The following is a 26,715-nucleotide window of genomic DNA, read 5'->3' on the forward strand; positions in this document are numbered from 1 at the left end:
TCTTATGTTAATGTTTTATGATATATGTGCTAGTAGATTTTCCTTGCTGGGCATTAGGCTCATTCCTTTATTTTTTTTTTATGTATGTAGGAAAATAGTTATGACGGTGGAAGGATTCTTGGTAGCTTGGTTTATGTATTAAGGATGAAGGAATTCGATGGACTGCGTGAACGATTCGAGGACGACGTTATTTTTAGTCTCTTTAAATTATGTTTTTATGTATTTTCCTCATTTAGCTTTGTAAACAATTTCTTTTAGTTTAAAGTTATGTTTTATTTTAAAACAATGGGATCCCATACCGCTCATTATGTATTCCAATATTTACTTGGGAGTTTTTAATAAAATTATGATTATTTCTTATGTATGTTTTCTCAAAAATAATAGCTAAGTCTAGTAGTTTTTAATGGTCCAATTATTTGGGTCATTACACCAATGGCTCTGCTCCACACCACTTCATGAAATATTCAAAGACGACCACTGCATACTTGACTCTGATAGGAAGTTGGCCTATCATGTCAATCCCCCAAACTGCGAGAGGCGCTCTACATTTTCTTCAGTTCATTCGGAGGGGTTCTCAGGATTTTGGCAAACCTTTGGCACTTGTCACACTTTCTCATGTACTTCATGGAGTCCTTGTTCATGGCAGGCAAAAAATAACCTTGCTATATGTTTTAAGTTTATCACAAAGATGTAGAAAATCTGCATATAGGTTGAGATCTTTTATCTTGAAAAAGAATAGGAATCGATTTATGTTAACCTACTATTAGAATAGGAAGAAAGAAATTTAGAACTGATTAATAAAATTAATAGAATGAAAATTTGATGAAGTTAAAACCCTAGGTCTTTTTATTATTGATTTTCATCCTTTAATTAATTGTTTTATTTATAATTATTTAAATTGTGTTTGTAATTAGATTTATTCATCTTAATTTTACTTCCCAAATAGAAAGTAAATAGCAATTATTGGTAATTGGATTATAGTCTTTGTGGGAACGATTCTTATTTACAATCTATATTACTTGAATAGATTACGTATACTTGCTTATCATATTTTCGCGATCAAGTTTTTGGAACCGTTGCCAGAGACTTTGTATTTTATACTCATTCGGATCAAGGTTGTATCGTGTTTCAGGAATTATTGGTATATGCGGGGTAGTATACAAAAGGAATTCATACCGGTAGATCATGAAATTGAAAGAACCTCCATAAAAAATTGAAAGATAAAGAAAAAGGTGGTTTTTTTCCATGGCTGAGAATCAAGGAAATGCAGCAAACAATGCTACTAATGTTAATAATATCCCAAATATTGTTGAAGTCCCAGTGGAAAGAGGACCAAGGACGCTTAGAACTTACGTACTTCCTACTGTCGTAGGAGTGCTCATGCATTAGACACCCCACTATTGCTGCAAATAATTTCGAGATTAAGCCAACAATATTCCAAATGGCGCAGTCAACTGTTTAGTTTGGGGGGTTGCCCACGGAAGTTCCAAATTTGCACATAGCCAATTTTCTAGAGCTATGTGCAACATTTAAGATGAATGGGGTGAGTGACGATGCAATTAGACTTAGATTATTCCCATTTTCTCTACGAGATCGAGCGAAGAGTTGGCTAATTTCATTGCAAGCTAATTCTATCACAACATGGGAGGAGTTAGCCTAGAAGTTTTTAGCAAAGTTTTTCCCTCCTGCAAAAGCTACAAAGTTTAGAGGGGAAATCAATAATTTCTACCAGACAGAAGGGGAATCGTTGTATGATGCATGGGAAAGATTTAAAGAGTTTTTAAGGAAGTGCCCGCATCATGGTATAGAGAAGTGGATGCTAGTCCATAATTTTTATAATGGGTTGAATGGTACTACTCGTACCATAATAGATGATGCAGCCGGAGGTGCATTCATGAGCAAGAGTGCTAATGAGGCATATGAATTGCTATAGGAGATGGAAATGAATAACTATCAGTGGCCAAATGAAAGGGGACAAACAAAGAAGGTGGTTGGTATGATTGAATTGGATGCTATTTCTATGCTTACAGCGCAAGTGGCAGCTTTAACAAAGCAATTACGACAGAGCAACATGTTAGCCCAAACCATGCAAGTTCAGAGTTTATGTGGGTCATGTGGAGGTTCTCATCCTTCAAATCGATGTCCTCCATGGATATGAGTAATATACCTATGGAGCAAGTCCAAGCTATAGGAAATTTTCAAAGACCAACCAACAACCCCTTTTCGATGTCATATAACCAAGGGTGGAGGAATCATCCTAATTTCTCTTGGACAAATAATCAAGCTGCACAACAACCTTTCGCTGAAAGTCAGCAACTATTTCAATCTCCATAGCCACAACCACATCAGCCAACACATATGAAGCAACCTAAAGTACAACCCGATGTACTGAACCAGTTCATGATAGAAACTAGGGCATCTATAAGGAGTTTGGAGACTCAAATGGGGCAGTTGGCTACTTTGATGACAAACCATGCTCAAGGGAACTTACCAAGCACTACTGAGGTAAACCCGAAAGAGCAATGCAATCCAATATCCTTGAGGAGTGGAAAGGAGTTAACAGAGCCAAAAGTGGTTGATAAGGAGAAGGAAGTGAGTGGGTCTAATGTTACTAAGAATTTAGAGAAGTAGGCAGAAATAAGTATAGATAACCATATAAAGATCCCATATCCTCAGAGGCTTCTATAAAATAAGCTTGATAATCATTTTTCTAAATTTTTTGATATCTTTTGAAAGCTACACATCAACATTCTGTTTGCTGAGGCACTTGAACAAATGCCAAGTTATGTGAAGTTTATGAAAGAATTTTTTTCAAAGAAAAGGAAGCTAGAGGATTATGAGACAATGGCACTTACTGAGGAGTGCAGTGCGATACTTCAAAAGAAGCTACCTCCCAAGCTTAAAGATCATGGTAGTTTCAATATACCATGTTCTATAATGGGCTCAGTGGTGACAAAGGCTTTATGTGATTTAGGGGCCAGTGTGAATTTAATGCCTCTATAAATCTTTCGGAAGTTGAATTTTGGAGAAGCTCGACCTACTACCATGTCTTTGTAGATGACAGGTCTATCAATCAAACATCCTCGTGGAGTGATTGGGGATGTATTGGTGAAAGTTGATAAATTCATCTTTCCTACGACTTTTATTATTCTAGATATGGATGAAGATAAAAATATTCCAATAATACTTGGAAGGCAATTCTTGGCTACCGGTAGGGCATTAATCGATGTACAAAAGGGTGAGTTAAAGCTGGGAGTGGAAAAAGAGGAGGTATTATTTAATTTTTTTGCAGCAACGGAAAGTCCAAGTTGTTGTAGAGTTGAAGTGGTAAAATAAGGAGAGAGCAAGTTGGAAGTTTCTAAGCTAAGATCCATGGCTAAAAGTGGAATGCGAAAAGTGGGTCATCAGTTAAAAAGGTTCTTCAGTGAAAGGATTCGAATGGTACGTGAGCGGGGTAAAGTTCCACCAATCTATAATAATAAGAAACGAGGGCCAAATCATGACACTATGGCTCTCAAGAATGTGAGGGGATGACTTGATCCAAGTTGAATATGAAAGAAAACAAGAGTTTGGCTAAATGACGTTAAGGACAGTGCGGTTGGAGGCATTCCAATATTTTATTTACATTTTTTTAGCTTTATTTAAGTTTTGGATTATGAACACTTTAATTTTAGTATTTTTTTATTTATTTTTAATTGATTTTAATTTCTATTAAATATGAGACTAATTTGAGTTGCAGCGCTACTTCAGGCTCCAGCATAATAAATTATTAGCTAACCAATTTTTTTTTCTTTCCCCATTTTTGATTCACCATTTCAATATGTATCATTTTAAGTGTGTCAGGTAAGTTTCTATTTTTTTTAGATTTTATTTAAACATTGGGGACAATGTTTAGGTTAAGTTTGGGGGAAGGGATTTATTGTTTTGTATATATTATGTTATTTTGTTAGTCGTGATGTGTTGTGTTTGTTATGTTATGTCTAGGTTGTTTAGGGTGTTATTTGAATCAAGTTGACAATGATTAGCCATATAAATTGAATGGGAATGAAGCTATGAAAATCCATGTGCTTGGTTGAATATTTCTTACCATGTTTATATGAGTCCACTTAAATAATTGAGAGTTTAATCCTGATTTTTAATAAATTTTGTGTAATTGAAATTTTTTTATGCTTTCTGAATTTTGAAAATGAAAATAAATTATGAAAATGTTGTTATTCTAGAACTTGTTTGCTTGCTATTTGAGACGAAATCCTAGATTATGCATGCTTAGGAAGATGATATAGGCAATTATTTTGATTGTTTGAGCCTTTCCAGCCAACCTTGATTTATTAAATCCCTAGTTACCCAATTTTGAGCCTAATTTGATTCTTTTTGTTTAACACTTATTTTGAGTTTATTTGAAACTTTGTTATTTTTCCTTCCCTTTGATATACCACGAGCATATGAAAAGTGATTAGGGGATGGTTTCTAATGGGGATTTATATGTGAACATTTGTGTCAATAGAAGAAGAAAAATTGAGAGAGAAAAAAAACAAAAAGTATATTGAAAATGAACTACACTCCAATTGAAAATATAAATAAATAAGTTTGGGGGAGTGTAGTATCATCAGAAGAAAAATTCATTAATTGAATTTTCTCTCAAAGTAAGAAAATTTGTAAATTTGGGATTGTTTTTGGGGTTTGTAAGTTAATACAAGATTGGTTTGTTTGGTTGTGTGCTTATGTTATACTTTAGCTTAAATGACTTTTTTAATCTACCTTTACCTAAGCCATTCAATTATAAGCTGTGAAAGTCCTATTGATTTATGAGCATGTATTTTCTACATTAGTGGAGATTAGTAAGTATAGCAAGCTTATGAGATAATGATATTAATTGATTGTAATGAAAAAAATTGGTGAACATGAATTGATTCGAATACATTTTATTTATTAATCATGATTTTGAGAGCTCTTATTTTTGTTTTCACTTAAGTGAATTGGAAGAATGTTTTTTCTGAAATTTTAGATTATAAGTTGATTTTCTTGAAGATTATATGAGTGTGTTAGTCATCATAGCTTAAGGCATGAATTAATGTTGTCAGCTTGATTTAAGTGTGTTTGTTGTTTAGGTTTTTAGTCGAGTCTGTTTATTGTTTTGTTCTTTACTTGAGGGCGAGTAAAGAGTAAGTTTGGGGGAGTTTAATAACTCCATTTTAGTTTCATTTCACAATGTGTTTTTGTGGTAATCTTGAGTATTTATGTTTGTTTTGTGCAAGATTACGCTGGTGTTTGTCTTTGTTGTAGGTCGGTACTTAGGATCATGAGCTAAAAGTTAAAAGAAGAACAAATGGTGGAAAATTGGAGCTTTTGGTGGTTGTTCAAATCAAATTGGCGCTAAGGATGAATTATAATAAGTTTTTGATGAAGAAAGGGTGCCAAAAGGTTAAAATATGGAAGAAAAAAATAGAATTAGAGTCGCAGCATGGGCTTAAGGGTGCGACTCTAGCAAAGTCAGAGGCTGAAGGTTTGCTGAAAGGAATTAGAGCTATGACTTGGTCAATAGAGTCGCGGCACTAGAAGAAACAGAGGAAAAACCCAGAAGGTCCATGGAGAGGCGGGTCGCGACCTGGGTTTAGAGGGTCACGACACCTGGAGGGCAAACCACACTACAACAATTTGTAGTATATATTACATTAAAAAATAGCATATATTTAGAAGTGCTATTAATGGTGGGTGATTAAAAACACATGGAACATTATATTTTGGCGCCATATGAATAAACCTTAGGTGCCAAAATGAATTTTTTTTTTTTATTCTCATCTGCCAAATTCCCTAAATCTAAGTTACCCGAAAAATTTCTCTCAGCCTCCATCTCTCACTCTCGTCTCGTCTCTCTGCCCTCTCCGCCTCATGAAGTCTCACTCTCGTCTCGTCTCTCTGCCCTCTCCGCCTCACGAAGTCTCACTCTCGCCTCGTCTCTCCGCCTCACGAAGTCTTCTCAACTCATCTCTGCCTCATGAAGACACGCTCCAAAGTGGAGCTCTTTCTCCGCCTCATGAAGTCACGCTCCAGAGTGGAGCTTCTCTGCCTCAAGAAGTAACGCCTCACGAAGTCACGCCTTCCATAGATCTATCTCTGCCTCACGCCCACTATCTCAGGTTCGTTTCTCTCCTCGACTTACATCTTTTTTAAGGAACAATACCATATGATTCATCCCTCTGCCCTCCAATTTTCAGCCCTTGGGTTCCTGCTCTCCATGGGTGAGGAGTCTATGTTCACAGGTGTTGTCTTACATTGGGGTCATCTGTCGTGCCATTTTTCTGGGCCATTGGGTTCATGTGAGGTGGCATGGTAAAGGGTTTCTTTTTCTCAATCATCTCATATGTTTTATTTAAGAAGCTAGGTCAGTTGGGAGTCTCATAAGTGAGCTATTAGCCAATCTGATTGGGTGTTGCTGCGAAGGAGATGAGAGGTTGCTGGTGGCCGATTTTATGCCCCATGAAACTCTCGCTAAGCATCTTTTTCACTGTAAGTTACTTTATTTCTTTATATATATACATTTATATGTATATGTTTGTACATACTTCCATTTCGTTTCCTTTTTATGGGTGATAATTTATTAAATAAAGCTAAAATAACTGAAAGTGAAGCTGGGAAGATGTATTTGGTTATTGTTTGGCTGAAAAATGCATTGTAGGTTTTTGACTTGTTCAAAATGACTAAGACTGAATAAAATTGATGTTTCATTCAAGATCTTTGTTATTAAAAGGTTTTTCATGGGACTTAAAAGTGAAATATTGGTATTTAATTGCCTTGATTGCCCAAGTACTTGCTTGTTTATCATTTTGGAAGTGCTATTGATGGAAAGTAGTGCTTATGAATTGATATTTCTTCTCTCAAATAAACCTCTAATGTTCATTCACGACTCAATTGAATTGAATTTAGCTAAGAATGATTTTGTGATTTTTTTTGGATAGTTTGTTTCTTATGATTGCACTGTTATAGGGGATGCTCAACCAGTGAAATGGGCCATGAGATTGAGGGTGGCTTTGCATCTGACACAAACTCTGGAGTACTGTAGCAGCAAAGGGCTTGCATTGTATCACGATCTCAATGCCTACGGGGTTTTATTTGATCAGGTAACAATGGTTTCTGTGATATATAGTTTTTATTTTTATTTAACACTTTTAATTAAAATAATTTACTATTGAGTTGGCTGTGATCAATTATCAGGATGGCAATCCCGGACTATCCTGCTTTGGCCTCATGAAGAATAGCAGGGACGGCAAGAGTTACGGTACAAACTTAGCAATCACTCCTCCGGAGTACCTGAGAACTGGTATTTTTGTTTGCTTGAATAAGTGAAATAATGTGTTCTTTTAATGTGGATTATCATTGAACGGGCATCACCATGTTAGATATTTGCAACTGAAGAGCCATTTCTTCATGACTTTAGTAATGGAAATTCCAAGAAAAATTATGTTAATGGAAAAGGCATTGCTGTACTATTTTCCTCATGATATCTTTGGCTGACGAGTATAAAATATTTTTTTTATGAAGCTGAGAGAATTTAGGCTGGTAGCAATATGATATATACATGATACGATTCAATTCATTGTTGACAAGTAGAGTGACACCAGAAAGTGTGGTTTACAGCTTTGGAATGTTGTTGCTGGATCTTCTGAGTGGAAAACATATACCCCTAGTCATGTGAGTTCACACTTTATTCTTACTACTACTAGTAAATATATGTACATCAGTTCATAAGCACATATCTCTGGTTTTAACTGGATAATAAGTTGGATCAACATTGTTGGTTTATATTGTTTGCAGGCACTTGATCTAATTCGTGGCAAGAATTTTCTGATGCTTATGGATTCTGCTCTAGAGGGTAATTTTTCAAATAATCAAGATCGTGGATAGTTTGAATGAGTGGGACGGTAGAGCAGGTGATGGTGACTGTGGGTCAACAGTGAGTGTTATCAATCTGTCTCTACTATCTTATGCTATTTATTGTTGGGTTCATGGTATGTTGCTTGTTATACTCTTATTTTACTTTCTTATGTGCAGATGTATAAAGGTGCAGCTGCGATATTACAGGACTTGGAAACGTGAGTCTTATTTTACTTTTTTCTTCTTCTTAAAATTAAAGGAAAATATTAGAACAGAAAGATAATATTATTGTGTTTTATATAATTGTTAGGAATCTAAAGGAGAATAATTTGACTTTATTTATTAATCTAATATTTTGAAGGATTATTCCAAATTAGAGTGGATATTTTTGGGTTTCTTTCCTTGTAAATCCCATGTTCTTTTCCTGTTAGATAATTCTTTGGTTTCTCTTTTTTCTTCCACTGAATATATCTGGATGGAAGGCCAAAGTCTCTACCAAAAAAAGTTCAGGCTTTTGCTTGGCTTCTAACTCTTATAAATTGTATGTGTTGAAAAGGAGGTTGTTCTACCCTGTCTAGACCCGTTCTTGATGTAATTTTTTTTTGTAAGAGCTGCAATGAGACGGTGGATATAGATATTTGAAATGCACTCCCAAAATATGCAGGATTTGGTTGGGTTCCATTTTTGCACTCAAGCCAGGCTTAGAGAGTTTTTGGGCATAAAAGAATGATAATATTATAGAACATAATAATATTAGTACTGCAACATTTGGAAAGATATTTAAATTTCTTTTCTTTTGTTGAGTTGGAGATATACTATATATGTAATTTTTTTTTGTTGTGTTTGGGCTCTATTTTTAGATTTGGGAGGATGTAGTTCTCTTTCTTGTATTTTTTTCTTTTTAACATAATTTTTTTCCCCTCATTTTAGAAATAGAAAAGATCTTACACTAAATGGAAGGGGATAACTAATTAGTTTCTGGTTTCTATTCTTAGTTATCCTCTGAATGATGCTATTGAAACGGTGAATGAAATCGGATCATCTATTGGAAGAGTTATGGGAGGAACAAGCGGGATCATGTGCTTACTTCTCCTAATTTTTATCTTGATTTAGCTTTCCTTTCTTAATATGATTAGTCTCAGTTGAATAACTACCAAGACTTGTTTGCTTGTTTTTTTCACCAGATATAGTATATTTTGTAAGGCATTTTACGCACAATTTAAAACAAGCATCCGGTCAGATGTCACAGCAAAGAAATGTGAGATGATTGCATACTGCAATAGTAACTAGCCTTAGCTCATCTTGACTAATCATTTTCTTATTCCAGGGGCTGAAGCACTCGAAGCTGCTATTGCCGTAGTTAGTAAATATGGGGGAGCCAGTGCTGGCTATCGCACATTGTTAGATGCCTTAATTCCAGCTTCAACAGTTCTCCAGGAGGTCATTACTATTGTTATTTAATTCCGGGTTCATTCTATGGCTTTTTGTGCTTATAACCCTTTTCACATACAGAAGGTAAATGCTGGGGAAGACTCTGTTACTGCTTTTCTCCTTTCATCTGAAGCAGCTTTGGCTGGGGCTGAGTCAACCATACACATGCAGGCACAGGTAAAACTATTTCTGATCCTTTTGCTTTTGCCTTTTTTGTATTCGCCTATTGCAATTTGTTTTTCCTTTCATTAGCATCATTTACCTTCCCTCCTGGAGATTTGGCTTCTACTAACAAAAATAACAATACAAATTCTTTGTTTGGATCTTCGATTTTACTAAGGAAAAACTTTGAAGGAGAAAAGATGGATGAAAATATTTTAGACTTTTCTAAATATATTTAAAATTGTTTTAAATATTATAAAATTACACTACATTTAACTTCTATTTTTCTAAAATAAAAAACATTTTTAAAATTTCTTGTTTGAATCCAAATACAATAAAATAAAATGTTTAGCATTCATCATTTTTTTCCTTCCTAAAATCTAAGATCCAAACAAAGTTAAGGGAACATGGATTCTACAAAGGAAAACAGTGGGAAGACATTTCCTTGTTGGATTTTTAGCAATAAGAGGCTAGCAAAAACTGAGAGCTCAAAAGAAAAAAAACCACATATTTTAAACATCAGGAAAACGTTCTCAGGGTTCTCTATTTTCTGCTCTCAGCTTATGCTATTTCATTTTCTGCTTGTATTTCATTTTTTTTGTTGGTCATGTAAGGTAACTAAGAAAGCGAAATAATAGTCTTGTTGTGAGGAATCTATCAATATTCATAGTCAACAAATTTGTCACACTTGAAGAAAGCTTTATCATATGGATCCTAAGCTAATGCATTGATTGTGTAGGCCGGCCGGTCAACCTATGTGCCCGGGGAGATACTTGCATCGGTTCCAGATCCAGGAGCAATGGCTGCAGCATCATGGTATAGAGCAGCAGCTTTAGCTGTTAAGGACAAGTGCCAGCCTTCGTGATTATGTATACGCCCTGCCCCTTATGCGTTGATGATCAATTCATGCTCCTTTTTTTGGCTGCAGATCAACCAACAAAATCCTTTTCTTTTTCTTCTTTTCTTTTTTCTCTTTGTCATTTATAATTTACGATCTTAACAATTTTAAGCTTTCTTCTTTTCTTCTTTGCTCTTTGCTCTTTGTCATTTATGTCTTCATGTGGTTTAATGATTATTTGTATTGATTTTTTTTATTTATTTCAATATGCCTTTAGATTTTGGATATGTTTTCACACGCATCTCGATCTTCTGTTGTTGTTCTCTTAGATCCTGAAATTTTATATTCTTCTTGCAAAGAGAGCCAGAGAGCGGCTAAAAGGACAAAGGTACCTGAGAAAATAAATTTCAGATAGCATTTTCTTTTGATTATTTTTGTTTGTACATTTGGCTAAGGCCATAGGTTTTCTCTTGGGAGAAAACGAACCTCTTGAACTTTTGAATATTCATTTGTGCTCCTTACTTCTTCCTTTATTTGGTGCCAGCTTTCCTCTTTTTTTTAACGTCCACTATGATCTCAATTAGGTTTCCAAGCATGCTGTCATAAATATGATTTTTAATGGCAATAATACACCATCAAAGAAGCATGGTATGGGTAAAGGTTTAATGACAGCATGGCGGGCAATTAACCCTCATGCTGGAGATAATCCTACCAGCATCGATTGTGCCAGCGAAGAAACGGGACCATCAATTTCAAAATCCGGTTCACAAAATCCACAAATAAAGCTAGGGTTCAGTAGTGTGATACATATTCACCTGTCTGTTTACTTTTTTTTCTCTTGAATCATGATTATGAAATATCTAAGTAGACTTTGTTTTCATCTTTCAGATCTGTTGGTAAAGTTTCCACCAAATTCTGTAAAGATGAAGCAACCTTTCAGTATGCAACCTTGGGACTCATCTCTAGAGATTTTCAAGAAGCTTTTTAAGGTGCAAATTTACCAAAGATTTTGATGTTACCTTATTTAATGAAGTCCTCAGTTAGAAGCATAATGCAATGTATTTGCTAGATGCTAGATATCCTCTCATTTGGTTTTTTTTTTTTGCATGTTTTGACGTCTTTATAATTATCAATATGGTCATGAAAAAAGATTGTTGTGTTAGTTAATACTGTTTTTATAATCCTTCTGAAAGTCTGACTCTGTTTAATTTTGCAGATTGTTCTTATTATTGTCACTTGGTATGTGTGTAAAATACAAGAGTTGTAATAAAATAATGGTTCAACGTGGCTTAAAATCAATAAAATCATTGAAGAAATTAATCAAATAAGTCTAATTATGGATACAAAATCTTGTAATAAAATATTTTTCTCTTCAAATGTTTGTAGTTACTAATGTGTCATTTTTTGTTAGCTCTATATAGTTCCTGGATCATGCCTCATTCTTTTGTGTTTGTTTGCCCTGACATTCTAGAAATTAGATGTGAAAAAACTTCCAAGCTATCTTTATCTGTAGGCTGTGTAGCAGCTTTCAGTTTCTAAAGGTTGCTTCAGGTATATTATTTCATTTAACTTGATTACATTCAGGCCTTACATACATAATTTTTTCTACCCCATAAAAATTAATCAGGCCTGCACTTTGGTAGAGAACGGTTTGTGCATATCTGATGCCCTATATGTCATCCATCATATTTTTGTTGATTCACTCAACTCTGCCCATTTTTTTTTTTCATGTTAGGAAACAAAAGTTGTTAGCAGGGTTTGGTCAGGGGTTGAATTTCTTTATGTGAAGTGTATTTTACTGATTACAATGTTTTCTTGCATCATTGGAACCTTTTTTATGTTATTTTCCAATAACACTGTTTCTGACTGATAGAAGATTTATCATCCTATTTTTTTTCTCTATTGTGAAATGCTGGTCTCCACCCCACCATTTCTCTTCTCCATGTGTTTTGAAATGGAAATATATTAAGGCATTTAGTTGAGACAATTACCTATCATTGGCATTAATCTTAAAATATGTGTTGACTTTTGTTGGCAGGTTTTTCATTTCCTCTATACTTACTCTCTTGTCATTGATGTCTGCCCATTCACCCTTGATGATTTTGCTCAAGCATTTCATGACAAGGTTTTATTTCATCTTTAATATGACTTTACTTTCCTTCTGTGTAACATTTTGTTTGTGCTATTCAAAATTTATATGAAACAATGCATTTATAGTTTGTAATATTGAGTCAATTCTGGTATACAGGGGAATGCGCTTTGGTTTTATTAAATAGATCAACTTCCTTTGCTTCCTTTCTAATGACTACACCTTAGTTGGTTGTATTATATCACCTAGCAGCTTTTAAGTATAATAAACAATTTTCGCAAGAGCTAGAGTGTGTTAGTGATATAACCATATTAGTTAAAGACATTTTCTCAATCTTCTTATATATGATTAGCTATCTTGTTGTGTTTAATTGTTATTATCATTATGTTTTATCATTTGGTTTGTGTTTTATAATGATACCATTTTGTTTTAAGAGTTTCTGATTGGGCAGAATATACAAAATTTCCTTGTTTGCCTAGTCATTAAAGATAAATACAATAGTTATTTTATTTCTTCTTCTTTCCCTAAATCCCCTTAGCGTGATGATAGAAATTTTTTGACCAACCCATTACTATCCGATACTTAGAGACATTATATTGTGTGTTATCATTTCCTGAAATGAATTGTGTATTCCTTGCCTTAAATATGTATATATTTTTAAATTTTCTTGTGATAAGTTTAAGTGTAAATGTTTTGCAGGTTGATTAGTTAGTATTAATTATTTAAATTTTATTGTAGCTAAGAAAATGGACTCACAACAAAGACAAGTGCACAAAGGATGATGAATTGAAGGATGGAGCAAGTTTCATGCATGGTTTACTTTTGTGTATCTTGTAATGTTTCTGTTTTTCATTTTTGAAGTAAAAAATGTTCAAATACTTTATTATGCTAGGCTTTCAAACTTAAGTTAGAAGTAAGATCTCATGAAGTAGACACATTCATGGTTTGAATTAGTTATTGTTTAATGTAATACTTATGGTTTATCAATCTATTACGAATTATATTTTATGATTAATTTTGTTTTTTTTATCAAAATACAATAATGAAAATCTTTTAATTAAAAAAAAACCATATAAGTATACTTATCAAAATAAAATTTAAAATATTTTATCCACACTAAAGTAACAAAATTTTATTACTATATGTTACGATTTAAAAACATATTATAAGTTTAACAAATCGTTATGATTTATATAATATAACAAACTAAAAATGTTATCAAAATAATCAAATGTAACAGTTGAAAAGTGTTATGCAAAAAGTATAAGATTAAACTTCAAATTTATAACTAAATACTCTAACTAAATGTTATTATTTGAATATTATAGCAACTAAAAATGTGTTATTGAATAGTTTAAGATAACATCGAGCATAACATTCGAATACTGTTATAGAAAAGACATGACTTTTAATAACAAGGGCTATGTTAGCATTTTCTGAAGCGTTATCAATACTCCTGGTTAGCAATTTTTAAGTGTTATGAATACTGTTTTTTCTTGTAGTGCCATATTTTGAAGTGCTTTGAAAAGACACAGGTCGCGACCTAGGAAAGGCCAAGTCGCTGCCCGCCTATGAAAGAAAGAAATTCGTGGTTTTATTTAGTATAAATTCAGACTTTTTGTTATAATTAGGGTTAGGTCAGATTTTAATTACGAATTTGGAGAGTAAATTTGATTATGAGACAATTTTTTCTGGACTTTCATATTTTTATTTCTTCTTTAAGCTTTTGAATTTTATGTTTCTGAATAATTATTTTGTTGTTTTAGTCATGTCTGATATGAACTAAACACCTCTGTCTACGGGTTAATGTAGTCGTTTGGATTTCTATTTAATGTTATTATGATGTTCTATTGATTATTTTTCTTTATTCTAATCTATATAATGTTTGCTTAATGCTAGTAAATATCTGATCAATATTTGAAAGATGAGAATTGAATATGCTATCGTTATATAGACATAGGTTACATATTGGACGAAAGTACTTGTATGGCTTATGTAGCAATTAGGTTTCTATGCTTAATGTCTGCTATATGTTTAAGTTTATCACAGAGATGTAGAAAACATGCATATAGGTTGAGATCTTATAACCTACTAATAAAATAGGAAGAAAGAAATTTAGAACTGATTAATAAAATTAATAGAATGAAAAGTTGATGAAGTTAATACCCTAGGTCTTTTTATTATTGATTTTCATCTTTTGATTAATTATTTTATTTATAGTTATTTAAATTGTGTTTGTAATTAGATTTATTCATCTTAATTGTACTTCCCAAATAGAAAGGAGAGAGCAATTATTGGTAATTGGATTATAGTCTCTGTGAGAACGATTCTTATTTACTATCTATATTACTTGAATCGATTACATATACTTGCGTATCCTATTTTCGCGATCAAGATTTTCTAACTTCAGCTGCTAAGATCTCCTGTCCACTTCCAACTCTCGTGGTCACCTCTCCATGAGCCAGCTTCCTTGAAGTACTAAGAATATGCGAAGAAAAACAAACATGGTTAGTGGCTTCGGAATCAACTATCCAAGATGAAAAATCACCTTCCACTAAACAAGATTCTAAACACAAGTAAATCAAATTTACCCTACTTTTTGTCTTTCAGTTCAGCCAGGTACTTAGGAAAATTCCTTTTCCAATGTCTGTCAACTCCACAATGAAAGCATGCTTCTTTCAGTGCCTTCTTTTGGGAGTTCTTTGTAGAATTATTGTTCTTGGAAGATTTGTTGGTCTTCTCTGGTTGTTTGTCCTTTTTCTTGTTCTTTCCTTGCCCACCCTTCCTCTTCTTTGAATTGCCATTTGAAGTGGAAGGCTTGGGTTTAGCAACATTTGCCTCCTCAACCATAGTGGAACTTTTGTTTAGAGACTCAAAAGTTTGCAACTCATTCATCAGTTGGGTCATATTGTATTCCAACTTGTTCATAACATAGTTGGTAGTGAATGCCGCAAAAGCTGGTGTGAGAGATTCAAGTATCACACTTACTTGAGTTCTCTCATCAATGGTCGCACCATGGATTTCTGTATTGTGCAATATGTTGATCATGTCTAGGACATGTTCTCTGGCAGAAACATTTTTCTTCATTTTCATATTCATGAAGCTTCTAGTAGCATCATGTCTGCACTTATCAGATTGCTGGCCAAAACATGCATTGTAGAGATTCCTAAATCTCATAGGTTGTTTCAACAGTTTCAAACTTCTTTCTGAGCACATCGCTCATACTAGCAAGCATATAACATTTGGCCTTATTGTTAGATAAGATCCAATTGTCATACTTCTCTCTAGCAGTTTTTGCAGTAGTGAAGGCAGGAACATCAAGACATTCCTCATTAAGGATAAACATGTGGTTTTCACATATAAAAACAATGTTCATGTTTGATTTCCATTTCATGTAATTATCACCTGTCAATTTCTCATTAGTAAGTAAAGCAGTTAACAGGGTTTGGATTGGACATATTGCTGAAAATTAATTAAATAAAATATAATGAATTAATGCATATAATAAATATCAGTTTATATTTGGAATGGTAAATATGATGCATGAATGCAACACATAAAATAACACACAAAAAATTAATTACTAGTCCACAATAGATTTATTTGAAAATTAATGGACCGCCTTAGGGTAGGTTAGACTAACCCCAAATTAATTTCGAGACAAGTCTCAATCTCATAAGTGAAAACTTAAAAACCACATTTTTCTCTTTTGACTTATGAACTATCGCTAGTTTGGTCAAGATGTACTAATCGAGCTTGAAAGCCTAGATACACCTTTGGAGTGTAACCCATTATTTTCAATCAATGACTTAACTCAAGAGCGTGCCTTAGGATCAGTCAAACTTGAAATACATCACTAATTATATTCTCATAAGAGAAGTCAACCTTGAGATAAAATAAACATATTTGGAAGCCTTTCCTTAGAGAGGCTGCAAACAGAGGCGACACGAGATCCTTCCTATGCCTCTCGATGTTCAACCAATAATGGAGACCATGAGACGTATTGTCATAACTCCCTCTCTCATTCACTATTTTGGAAAAGTGTGATTTTCACAAAATTAATATTTTTAATTTAGTTTTAAAAATAAATTTAATTATTTTTACCAAATGATATTCTATTAATTACTAATCCAATTAAGCAAAACAAAAACAAAATTGTGCTCTTAATTCTAATTTCTAATTTTGCTTTAACTAAGAGAATATCATTTTTATTTTAAGAAAACATTTTTATTAAAACAACAAATTAAAAAACTTTAATTTTGATTTACCATCTTAACTAATTAAGACTAAATGAATTATCACATATAAACATATAACAATATATACGACGTTCCTAATAGCATGTTTCTAGACGAATGTAATGCATGCAAGTTGCATACTTTGTGGATATACGATTAACATGTTATAATGCATGAAAAAATATTAAACATTTTAATCACAATCAAATATTTATAATAAATAAATAAAATAAAAGCGGGTATGGTCACTTTTGGGTATTTATAGAAAAATTACAACACTTGCAAAAATATACATGAAAATGTAACCTAGAGTAATTAAGGCTTGATGAAGAGCACTTTGATCTTAAACCTTGAGATGTAGTCTTGTTGAGTCAATGCCACCCTTTTTTTCGATATCCATTTTGAATATTACAACTATTTAATTATTTTAAACAAACTTTTAAAATAATTAAACTTTGGGTTTTAACACCCAAAAGTTTCTAAGGTGCAATTTGAATTTGGGTAATTTAATTCAAAAATAAAATTAAACAATTTAATTTTAATCTTGGATATCTTAATTAAAAATAATTTATTCATGGAAGATGACAATTAAAACATTTCTAATTAAGGTAAATAATCACCATTATTTCAATTAAAGAAATTTCCAAATTAAAACCATTTTAATTCAATTTCTGATTTTTAATTAAATGAATGAATAAATAAAATATTAATGGAAACAACACACTAAGTGTTGTACCATGGAGCGGCACCAAAGGGTGGTCCGGCGGTGGGGCTCGGGTGAGTGCAGGAGGCTCGCGACAGGGGTGCGGTGGCTAGACGCAGGGACGCGGCTGCTGGGTGCAAGGGAGCGACTGCCTAGGTGCACAGGGGCGCGGGGCTGGTGCGCAGAGGCACCTGGCTGCCTGGGCGCAGCTACAGGGCGCGTCTGGCTGGGCGTACGGTAGGAGCGCAGGTGCAGACTAGGCAGCAGGCACAGTGCCTGGCAGCAGCTCGGGGTCAAGACAGAATTTTTAACCCAAAATTTTTATAGAAAAAATTACAAAAATCCTATTCCATAAATTGGCTTACACATTTCATCTAGAAATTTAAGAACAATTCCTAAACCCAAAAGCAACATAATAAACAACCCTTAAGAATCTATCATTGTGAAAACAAACATCCATCCATTCAAACATATATCGCATATAATATAAAAATGCATATTATCTCACACAACAATTAATAATATGTATACATTAATGACCTGCTCTGGTACCAATAGTTGGAAAACCGTTCATAGCATGCATCGGAAACTATGCGTGGTGGGTCCATTATTGTTTATGAAAGGAACAATAGAACAACAATAAAAAAATTTCATTAATCATATAAACAATTTATATGACCAAGAAAACAATTGAAAAACATTATCATACAATACTATTAATCATGCAACAAATATGTATATAAATATACAATATATTTATATATAACATATAAACACAAAAATCAAGAACATAAACTTTTACCTCTTGAAGTCTATCAATTGTCCTTGAGTCTTTTCGTATTTTTATCGACCTTCCTATCCAAAGCTTTTTGCACTCAAACCACGATCTTCCGGGGTGTTCTCTACACCTCAAGATGTGTGTGGGTACATATAGAACATGGGTTTGTATTTTAGGAATCACAATTATTTTTCAACACATGAGAACTTAGATCATGGTCTGAGAATGGCTAGAATAAAGAAGAAATAATGGAGACAATTTTTTTTCTAACAAAAACCTCTGAGAACTATTATGAATTGTATATTGTTGTATCTAATGTATTTTTCTTGTGTTTTGTGTGTATGCTGTGTCTTTCTCTTCTTCTTCTATATCATATATATAGAGTTTCATATTACCTTATTATTCATAATAATAATAGTAATATAATATAATATAATAATGATGATAGGATTTGATTTAGGTAAATATCTAACTTACCAAATTTGAAAAAACTACTTTCAAATAATTAAATAAATAAAATAAAAACTATACAGATACAATATCAGTATAAGTGGTACAAACATGGCATAGTCATTGGACTGTGTCGGGCGTGTACTGCTATTCCCTTTTCAGAGATTTTGCATTTTTTTTATTAAATTATTTAAGTAAATCAATCTCTCACAAAATAAGGTATTTATCTTTTTAAGGAAAAGATGACAACCATATTTAAAAATTTAAATTCTAAATTCTAAATTCAAATTAATGATCATCATTATCATCATATTTTAAAATTCAATACATGAAAAACTATTTTTTGACTTACCAATTTTATTTTCTCCCACTCAAATAAAATAATTAATTTATTTATTTATATATATGAAATTAGAAATGTTATATATTTAAATTAATAAATATATTTTCAAAATTAATAATTAATTTTAAATTTATTATTCAACATCAATTATCATATAATTTCATATTTGATTCGAAGAATAAAATTCTTCTCAAATTCCTAAATTACAGTTATACCCTTGTATCTACTCTTACCTTGATATGGTGTTGATAGAGCCACCCTAGAGACCTATGGACTTTTAGTATCAAGCTCCAATAAATATTACATTATTAGTCAAAGCTCTTTGATTAAATAATCATATTTATTAATCTCATGATTACTCCACTAAAAATATGAGATTGAACTCTTGATAATTATAGACATATGTTTACTGAGTACTTTATTAAGAATAAAGTGTCAATTGATATAATCATTACATACAACGTTAATCCTCTATTAATGGTTCATAATTAAAAGGGAATAAAATTACTGTTTTAACCTTTTAGCTATATCTTGTTCCTAGAGTACCATTAACTTTACTAGTGAAGGTTGTGTCATAAGAAGCTTGCAACGTGAGCACTCATAACCTTTTCAGTTCCAAAAGCCAACCCAATAGGGAATCATTATTCAAACTATAAGAAGGTATAGATTCCATATTTGACCCCAAAGCAATTGTTCTTAGCCTGATCATTCTGACAAACCTCAACGCATGAATCATAGGATCAAATGATATATATAGGAGTTCATAGTAACCTCAAGATTAAGATCATTGTGTATATGATCACTATTTGATGTGTTTGATTAATACTATGAGATTAAGACCACATAGATAAACTTTGGAATTTTATGATATTCACTTAATATTATCATATAATATCGAACATAGTCTATATATATAATAATTCTATTCAATTATTTATTTCATTCAAAACATTTGTCAACTAAAATTGCTTTAAGGGCACTATTCCCAAGAAGCGGCACTAGAATCAACAATCCATGATGATGTAACATCTTCCACTAAGTTGGCTTCTAAAACAAGTAAATCATATTTACATTTCTTCTTCTCTTTTTTAGTTTTAGAGATTCTTAGGACAGTTTCTCTTCCAATGGCCTTCAACTACATAACGAAAGCATGTCCCTTTGGGTTGCTTTTTCATGGAATTTTAGGCTTCTTTTCGTGTTTGTCATTGTCCTTTTCATTGGATTTCTTTCTCTTCTTATATTTCCCTTTTTAAGGGAAAGGATTTGAATCAGCAACATTTGCTACTTCTACTTTTTAATTACACTTATTGAGTGATTCAAAATTCTTCAACTCATTCAACAATTGAGTCATATACTCCAACTTGTTCATAACATATTTGGTAGTAAATGTGGAAAAGGGTGGTGTGAGTATTTCAAGTATCAAAATAACTTGAGTCGTCTCATCAATGGTTCCTCATGAACTTTCACATCATGTATTGTATTGATCATATTTAGAACATGTTCTCTGACATAAACTCATTTCTTCATTTTCATGTTCATATAGTGTAACGCCTTGGATAGCCAAGACCGTTACACTATGTATTTGAAACAGTGTTAGACTCTCTAAACCAGTCATTTGGCTATAAACGTGTAACTATATGTGATTCACGACTTTGGAATAAATTTTTTGGACGAAAGGAATAGTCATTTCATTAAAACATTAATTTTGCACATGGGATCCCCAAATAAACATTTAAAAAGGTTATTTACAACTCAAAAGGTTACAACAAGCCGGCCTAAGCGGAGAAATAGGGTTTAACCCTAGTTCCTATGAGAAACCTCGACCGTGGTGGTCGAGCAGCCGTATATGTACACGCCTCCACCGATACTCTCCAACTCATGGCAGATCCAACTTCCCTTTCCCCTTACCTGCATCACATAGCACTTGTGAGCCAAGGCTCAGCAAGAAAATTTAAACATGTTCATAAGTAGTTAATAACATACTACAGAATCATAATTAGCATGCCTAGCAGTAATAACTCTACACGTGGATGCATTCTATTCAAATAAGTGACTACAAGGTCACACCCCGGGCCGCTTGCCCTAAATAAATGACCATAGAGTCGTTGCCCTATGATAAGTGACGATAAAGTCACCATGGGGCTCATTTCCCTATCCTCTGTATAACTAGCCTTAGGGCTAGCCAAGCGTACCTGGCGCTTTATTTTCTATGCGACCATAGGGTCGATCAAGCATATACCAAGCTCATTGTAACGACACAAATTTTCTAATAAGGCTTAGGGCCTTGATTAGTGTGCCTAGAGGGCAATAAGTGAAATATTGTTATAATATGTGAATTTATGAGAATATGTTATAGAGATGCATGTTTAGTTGAATTAAATATGCATGTGGGCCCCGTTTGGATAATAGGGGTATGTTTGCAATTTTAGCCTGTTGAGGGCATAAATGTGATATGCTTGTGATATATCTGTATAGCACAATTCGAGACAGTTCTAGTGAGCCGTTAGTCAGAAAGTCACAACGGGGTTGAGAATTCGACCCGGGGCGGGTCGAGGGGTATTGCGGGTATCAGATGTTTTATGGGGTTATCAGGTTATGAAAATAAATATTTGGAGATATATTTGAGGTTAGAATGTCTAGGGGGGAATATTAGGAAAACTTACCGTTTTCCCCGTGGGGGACGTTTTTGGTACCCCGAGCCTTGACGTATCCTTATAGACTTAAGTTGAATAAAACAAAACCTAGAATCATTTAGAACTCTCTAAACTGACCCACTCTCTCTTCCCTTAATTTGTTTTCTCTTCTACACTTGAAGGCTTAGTGATATTTTGGATGAAAACCAGTCAAGAACTAAAGAATTGGAGCTGAGTGTGGGAGATTCTAACCAGAAATCTAAAGCTTGGGGCTTAGGTAACTGAGTTAAGGATTCAATCTTGTATAAGGTAAGCTTTCTAATATGTTGAGTTATGTTGATTGCAGCTGAATTCTGTTGATATTGGGTGTTAGGACTTAGACATGCATGGTTTGGATTCTAGGACTGGTTTTGATTGCTTGATGGGTGTGGGAATTGGTTCTTGAGTTTGTTGGTATGTTTAGGTTGCATGGGTATGAATTATGGGCTTAGTTATGAGGTTGGGGGTGATTTTGGTTGAGATATGTGGGGTTTAGCTCGAAGGATGTGCAAGCAAAATGGTGTTTTTCTAGGTTTGGTGGCGAAGGTCGTGGCCCTAGGAGGGGCATGCTGCGACCTATTTGCATGCGAGGCCTTGGGAGGCCATGGAGCTTGAGGCGCGCCACAGCACTTGGCCAAGCATGCCGCGGCCTGTGTGTGTGTCCAGGGATGTGTCTAGCCTCTGTTTTGAGACTAGCCACGACACTTGTGGGTTGGGCCGCAGCCCTAGTATAAGGTGCAGGGTAACTTGTGGGTTTTGACTTGAGAACTTAGTTGCTAAGGCTCGGGATGGATTTTATCACCCGGATTGATAGAATTCAAGGTCCCGGAGATTAGAATTGTGATTCAAAGCTATTTAATGGATTAGAACTTGATGGGTGAGTATTGTTAATGCGTTGTGACTAGGGTTTCGGCGAGGCTCAGGTTAGGGGACTTTGCTTGGGATATCGGTGCTTGGAAAGTTCGGGACGCAGGTAAGAAAACCACTATTCCCGTAGAGCTTATATGCAGTGCAGGGCCCTATGTGATTGTGTTGTAGGGCCTAGCCCTTTGATTGAATTTGTTCATGTTCAGTATTTTCTTTATTATGTTATATATGCATAGGTAACTGAGTTAAGGATTCAATCTTGTATAAGGTAAGCTTTCTAATATGTTGAGTTATGTTGATTGCAGCTGAATTCTGTTGATATTGGGTGTTAGGACTTAGACATGCATGGTTTGGATTCTAGTACTGGTTTTGATTGCTTGATGGGTGTGGGAATATGTTCTTGAGTTTGTTGGTATGTTTAGGTTGCATGGGTATGAATTATGGGCTTAGTTATGAGGTTGGGGGTGATTTTGGTTGAGATATGTGGGGTTTAGCTCGAAGGATGTGCAAGCAAAATGGTTTTTTTCTAGGTTTGGTGGCGAAGGTCGCGGCCCTAGGAGGGGCATGCCGCGGCCCGTGTGCACGCGAGGCCTTGGGAGGCCATGGAGCTCGAGGCGCGCTGTAGCGCTTGGCCAAGCATGTCGCGGCCCGTGTGTATGTCCAGGGAGGTGTCTAGCCTCTGTTTTGAGGCTAGCCACGACACTTGTGGGTTAGGTCGCGACCCTAGTAGAAGGTGCAGGGTAACTTGTGGGTTTTGACTTGAAAACTTAGTTGCTAAGGCTCGGGATGGATTTTATCACCCCGATTGATATAATTCAAGGTCCCAGAGATTAAAATTATGATTCGAAGGTATTTACTGGATTAGAATTTCATGGATGAATATTGTTAATGCATTGTGACTAGGGTTTCGGCGAGGCTCAGGTTAGGGGACTGTGCTTGGGATATCGGTGCTTGGAAAGCTCGGGACACAGTTAAGAAAACCACTATTCCCGTAGAGCTTATATGCAGGGCAGGGCCCTATGTGATTGTGTTGTAGGGCCTAGCCCTTTGATTGAATTTGTTCATGTTCAGTATTTTCTTTATTATGTTATATATGCATATGTATAAATGTTCGGCAAGAGCTGGGAATGGCGCAGGCCGAGGTCGGCAAGGCCAGAAATGGCAAGGGGTCGGGAACGGCGTTAGGCACATGGAGTGAAAGGCTGAGTGCGGCGAGGGGCCAGGAGCAACGTTTCACACACGGAGTGCGAGTTGCTAGGGCGAGACCCTAAAGGATACCTGAAATATCCTCACGGTGTGGACCGCGAATCTAGGGCCTGTCTTTATGCTAAGTGTGTGATATGCATATGTTATCTGCTTGTGGGGGTTTTCTTACTGGGCTTCGGCTCACGGGTGCTCTATGGTGCAGGTAAGGGCAAGGGAAAAGTGGACCAACCATGACTACGTAGAGCGTGAAGCAACGCGTACATGTTTGGCCTGCCTGGCTGCCACATCCAGTGGTTTGAGAAATGATTGTATTAAAACCTAGATTTTGTCGTCTAGCCGACTTGGTTTGTACTTATATGTTGTAAATATTTCTAAACAGTATTTTGGGATCCCACATGTCAAACACTATGTATTTCAGTAAATGAAATTATTTTCAATGTTTATAACTCTGTTTATGATTTAATCACACTTCTGACCTAAAACCTCAATTAGCGAGTTAAATGCACGTTTTAAACTCACTTAGTAACGACTCTAAGGAAGTAGGGCTTTACAACTTGGTATCAAAGCGAGCCAAGGTTTATGGTTCTGTAGATTGACCGAACATGTACACTCCCTGTCAGGGACAAGCTCGACTCAAGGTTGGTTGGTATGATTGACTAATATGATTGAATATGTGTTAGAATGCCTTGTTTGCCTGCTTAACTTATATAGAGCATGATGCATGAGTTAACATATGCATGATGTCAGGGCATGGCCTGTTGCGTGTTATGTGCTATCTGTATGATATGTGAATTACTGGTTGTGGTTGACTGATGTGATTGGATGGTGGTTTTGGATGTTGTTATCATTCCTGATGAGCGGCGTCGTTGGTTGCAGGCATATTTGTTGAGATGCCTCGACAATCATCTAGACTCCGCGGTAGTAAGGCCGAGGATGACAACCAGGGTCAGGACCCTCAACCTGCCCCACAGAATTGGCAAGAGATGTTTGCTGAAATGGAAGGAAGACTGCAGCGAATAGAGGAAGAGCTATGACAGTTGAGGTAGCAGACCCCTTCACAGGTCTCTGGGTTGCTAGTTCGGCAGGTTGTGGCGCCAGTGCCGGTTCAACCTGTTATGGAGAACAAGTGGGAACCTTTGTATGAGAGGTTCAGGAAGTAGCATCCTCCCACCTTTGAAGGTGGATCTGACCCACTGCGTGCAGAGTAGTGGATAAATATGATTTCCTCAATTCTGGATTTTATGAGGGTTGAGGGAAACGAGAGGGTAGCTTGTGCTAGCTATATGTTCAGAGAGGATGCCCGCATCTGGTGGGATGTGGTAGTTCAGAGAAAGAACGTAATAGTTATGACTTAGGAAGAGTTTAGAAACATATTCAATGAAAAGTATTATAGTGTTGCAGTTCGAGCTGCGAAGGTTGACGAGTTCATCAACCTAACTCATAATCGGTTGACCGTGACTGAGTATGCTTTGAGATTCGACAGATTGGCGAAGTTTGCGCTAGATTTAGTGCCGACTGATACAACAAGAAGAGACAGATTTAATAGGGGATTGAATGTTATGATTGCCCGTGATGTGAAGATCACTTTGGATCCAGAGACTACTACCTATGCCCGGGTTGTAGACAAGGCCCTTACAGCTGAAGGGGCTAAAGATCAGATTTGGAAGGAAAGCACTGTTAGGCGCGATTCCAGGAGGACAGTGCCTCCTTTTATTGGATCCTGTCGGGGTAGTGGCTCCAGCAAGCATAAGAGGAAGGCCCCAGATTCCTTTGTTCCTCCCAGTTCAGATAGGAGGGCATGAGGTGCTTTTACAAGACGTCAAGGCAGAAGTGGCAATTGGAGGAGTTTTCCAGTGTGTTGACAGTGCAGATGACGACATTTAGAACTCTCTAAACTGACCCACTCTCTAAACTGACCCACTCTCTCTTCCCTTAATTTGTTTTCTCTTCTACACTTGAAGGCTTAGTGATATTTTGGATGAAAACCAGTCAAGAACTAAAGAATTGGAGCTGAGTGTGGGAGATTCTAACCAGAAATCTAAAGCTTGGGGCTTAGGTAACTGAGTTAAGGATTCAATCTTGTATAAGGTAAGCTTTCTAATATGTTGAGTTATGTTGATTGCAGCTGAATTCTGTTGATATTGGGTGTTAGGACTTAGACATGCATGGTTTGGATTCTAGGACTGGTTTTGATTGCTTGATGGGTGTGGGAATTGGTTCTTGAGTTTGTTGATATGTTTAGGTTGCATGGGTATGAATTATGGGCTTAGTTATGAGGTTGGGGGTGATTTTGGTTGAGATATGTGGGGTTTAGCTCGAAGGATGTGCAAGCAAAATGGTGTTTTTCTAGGTTTGGTGGCGAAGGTCGTGGCCCTAGGAGGGGCATGCTGCGACCTGTTTTCATGCAAGGCCTTGGGAGGCCATGGAGCTTGAGGCGCGCCACAGTACTTGGCCAAGCATGTCGCGGCTTGTGTGTGTGTCCAGGGATGTGTCTAGCCTCTGTTTTGAGACTAGCCACGACACTTGTCGGTTGGGCCGCGACCCTAATATAAGGTGCAGGGTAACTTGTGGGTTTTGACTTGAGAACTTAGTTGCTAAGGCTCGGGATGGATTTTATCACCCGGATTGATAGAATTCAAGGTCCCAGAGATTAGAATTGTGATTCAAAGCTATTTAATGGATTAGAACTTGATGGGTGAATATTGTTAATGCGTTGTGACTAGGGTTTCGGCGAGGCTCAGGTTAGGGGACTTTGCTTGGGATATCGGTGCTTGGAAAGTTCGGGACGCAGGTAAGAAAACCACTATTCCCGTAGAGCTTATATGCAGTGCAGGGCCCTATGTGATTGTGTTGTAGGGCCTAGCCCTTTGATTGAATTTGTTCATGTTCAGTATTTTCTTTATTATGTTATATATGCATAGGTAACTGAGTTAAGTATTCAATCTTGTATAAGGTAAGCTTTCTAATATGTTGAGTTATGTTGATTGCAGCTGAATTCTGTTGATATTGGGTGTTAGGACTTAGACATGCATGGTTTGGATTCTAGTACTGGTTTTGATTGCTTGA

The 26,715-nt window shown here is 35.4% G+C and overlaps 1 protein-coding gene, 1 long non-coding RNA gene and 1 other non-coding gene across 3 annotated transcripts; 2 read left to right on the forward strand and 1 right to left on the reverse strand.

The window, feature by feature from the left end:
- Positions 1–1,699: 1,699 nt before the first annotated feature.
- LOC133827958 (small nucleolar RNA R71) lies at positions 1,700–1,806 on the reverse strand. The gene has a single exon (XR_009890606.1). It is a non-coding gene; the product is annotated as a small nucleolar RNA R71 (small nucleolar RNA).
- Positions 1,807–5,889: 4,083 nt separating this feature from the next.
- LOC133825230 (serine/threonine-protein kinase BSK5-like) lies at positions 5,890–7,820 on the forward strand. The gene is made up of 5 exons (XM_062258204.1): positions 5,890–6,137; positions 6,383–6,507; positions 6,985–7,118; positions 7,213–7,318; positions 7,813–7,820. Exons 1-5 carry the CDS (start codon positions 5,890–5,892, stop codon positions 7,818–7,820), a joined length of 621 nt encoding a protein of 206 aa, XP_062114188.1.
- Positions 7,821–9,382: 1,562 nt separating this feature from the next.
- Positions 9,383–11,053, forward strand: LOC133821448 (uncharacterized). The gene is made up of 3 exons (XR_009887586.1): positions 9,383–9,480; positions 10,205–10,691; positions 10,888–11,053. It is a non-coding gene; the product is annotated as an uncharacterized LOC133821448 (long non-coding RNA).
- Positions 11,054–26,715: the final 15,662 nt, after the last annotated feature.

This window comes from Humulus lupulus, chromosome 3, assembly GCF_963169125.1.
Source record: "Humulus lupulus chromosome 3, drHumLupu1.1, whole genome shotgun sequence".
NCBI lineage: Eukaryota > Viridiplantae > Streptophyta > Magnoliopsida > Rosales > Cannabaceae > Humulus > Humulus lupulus.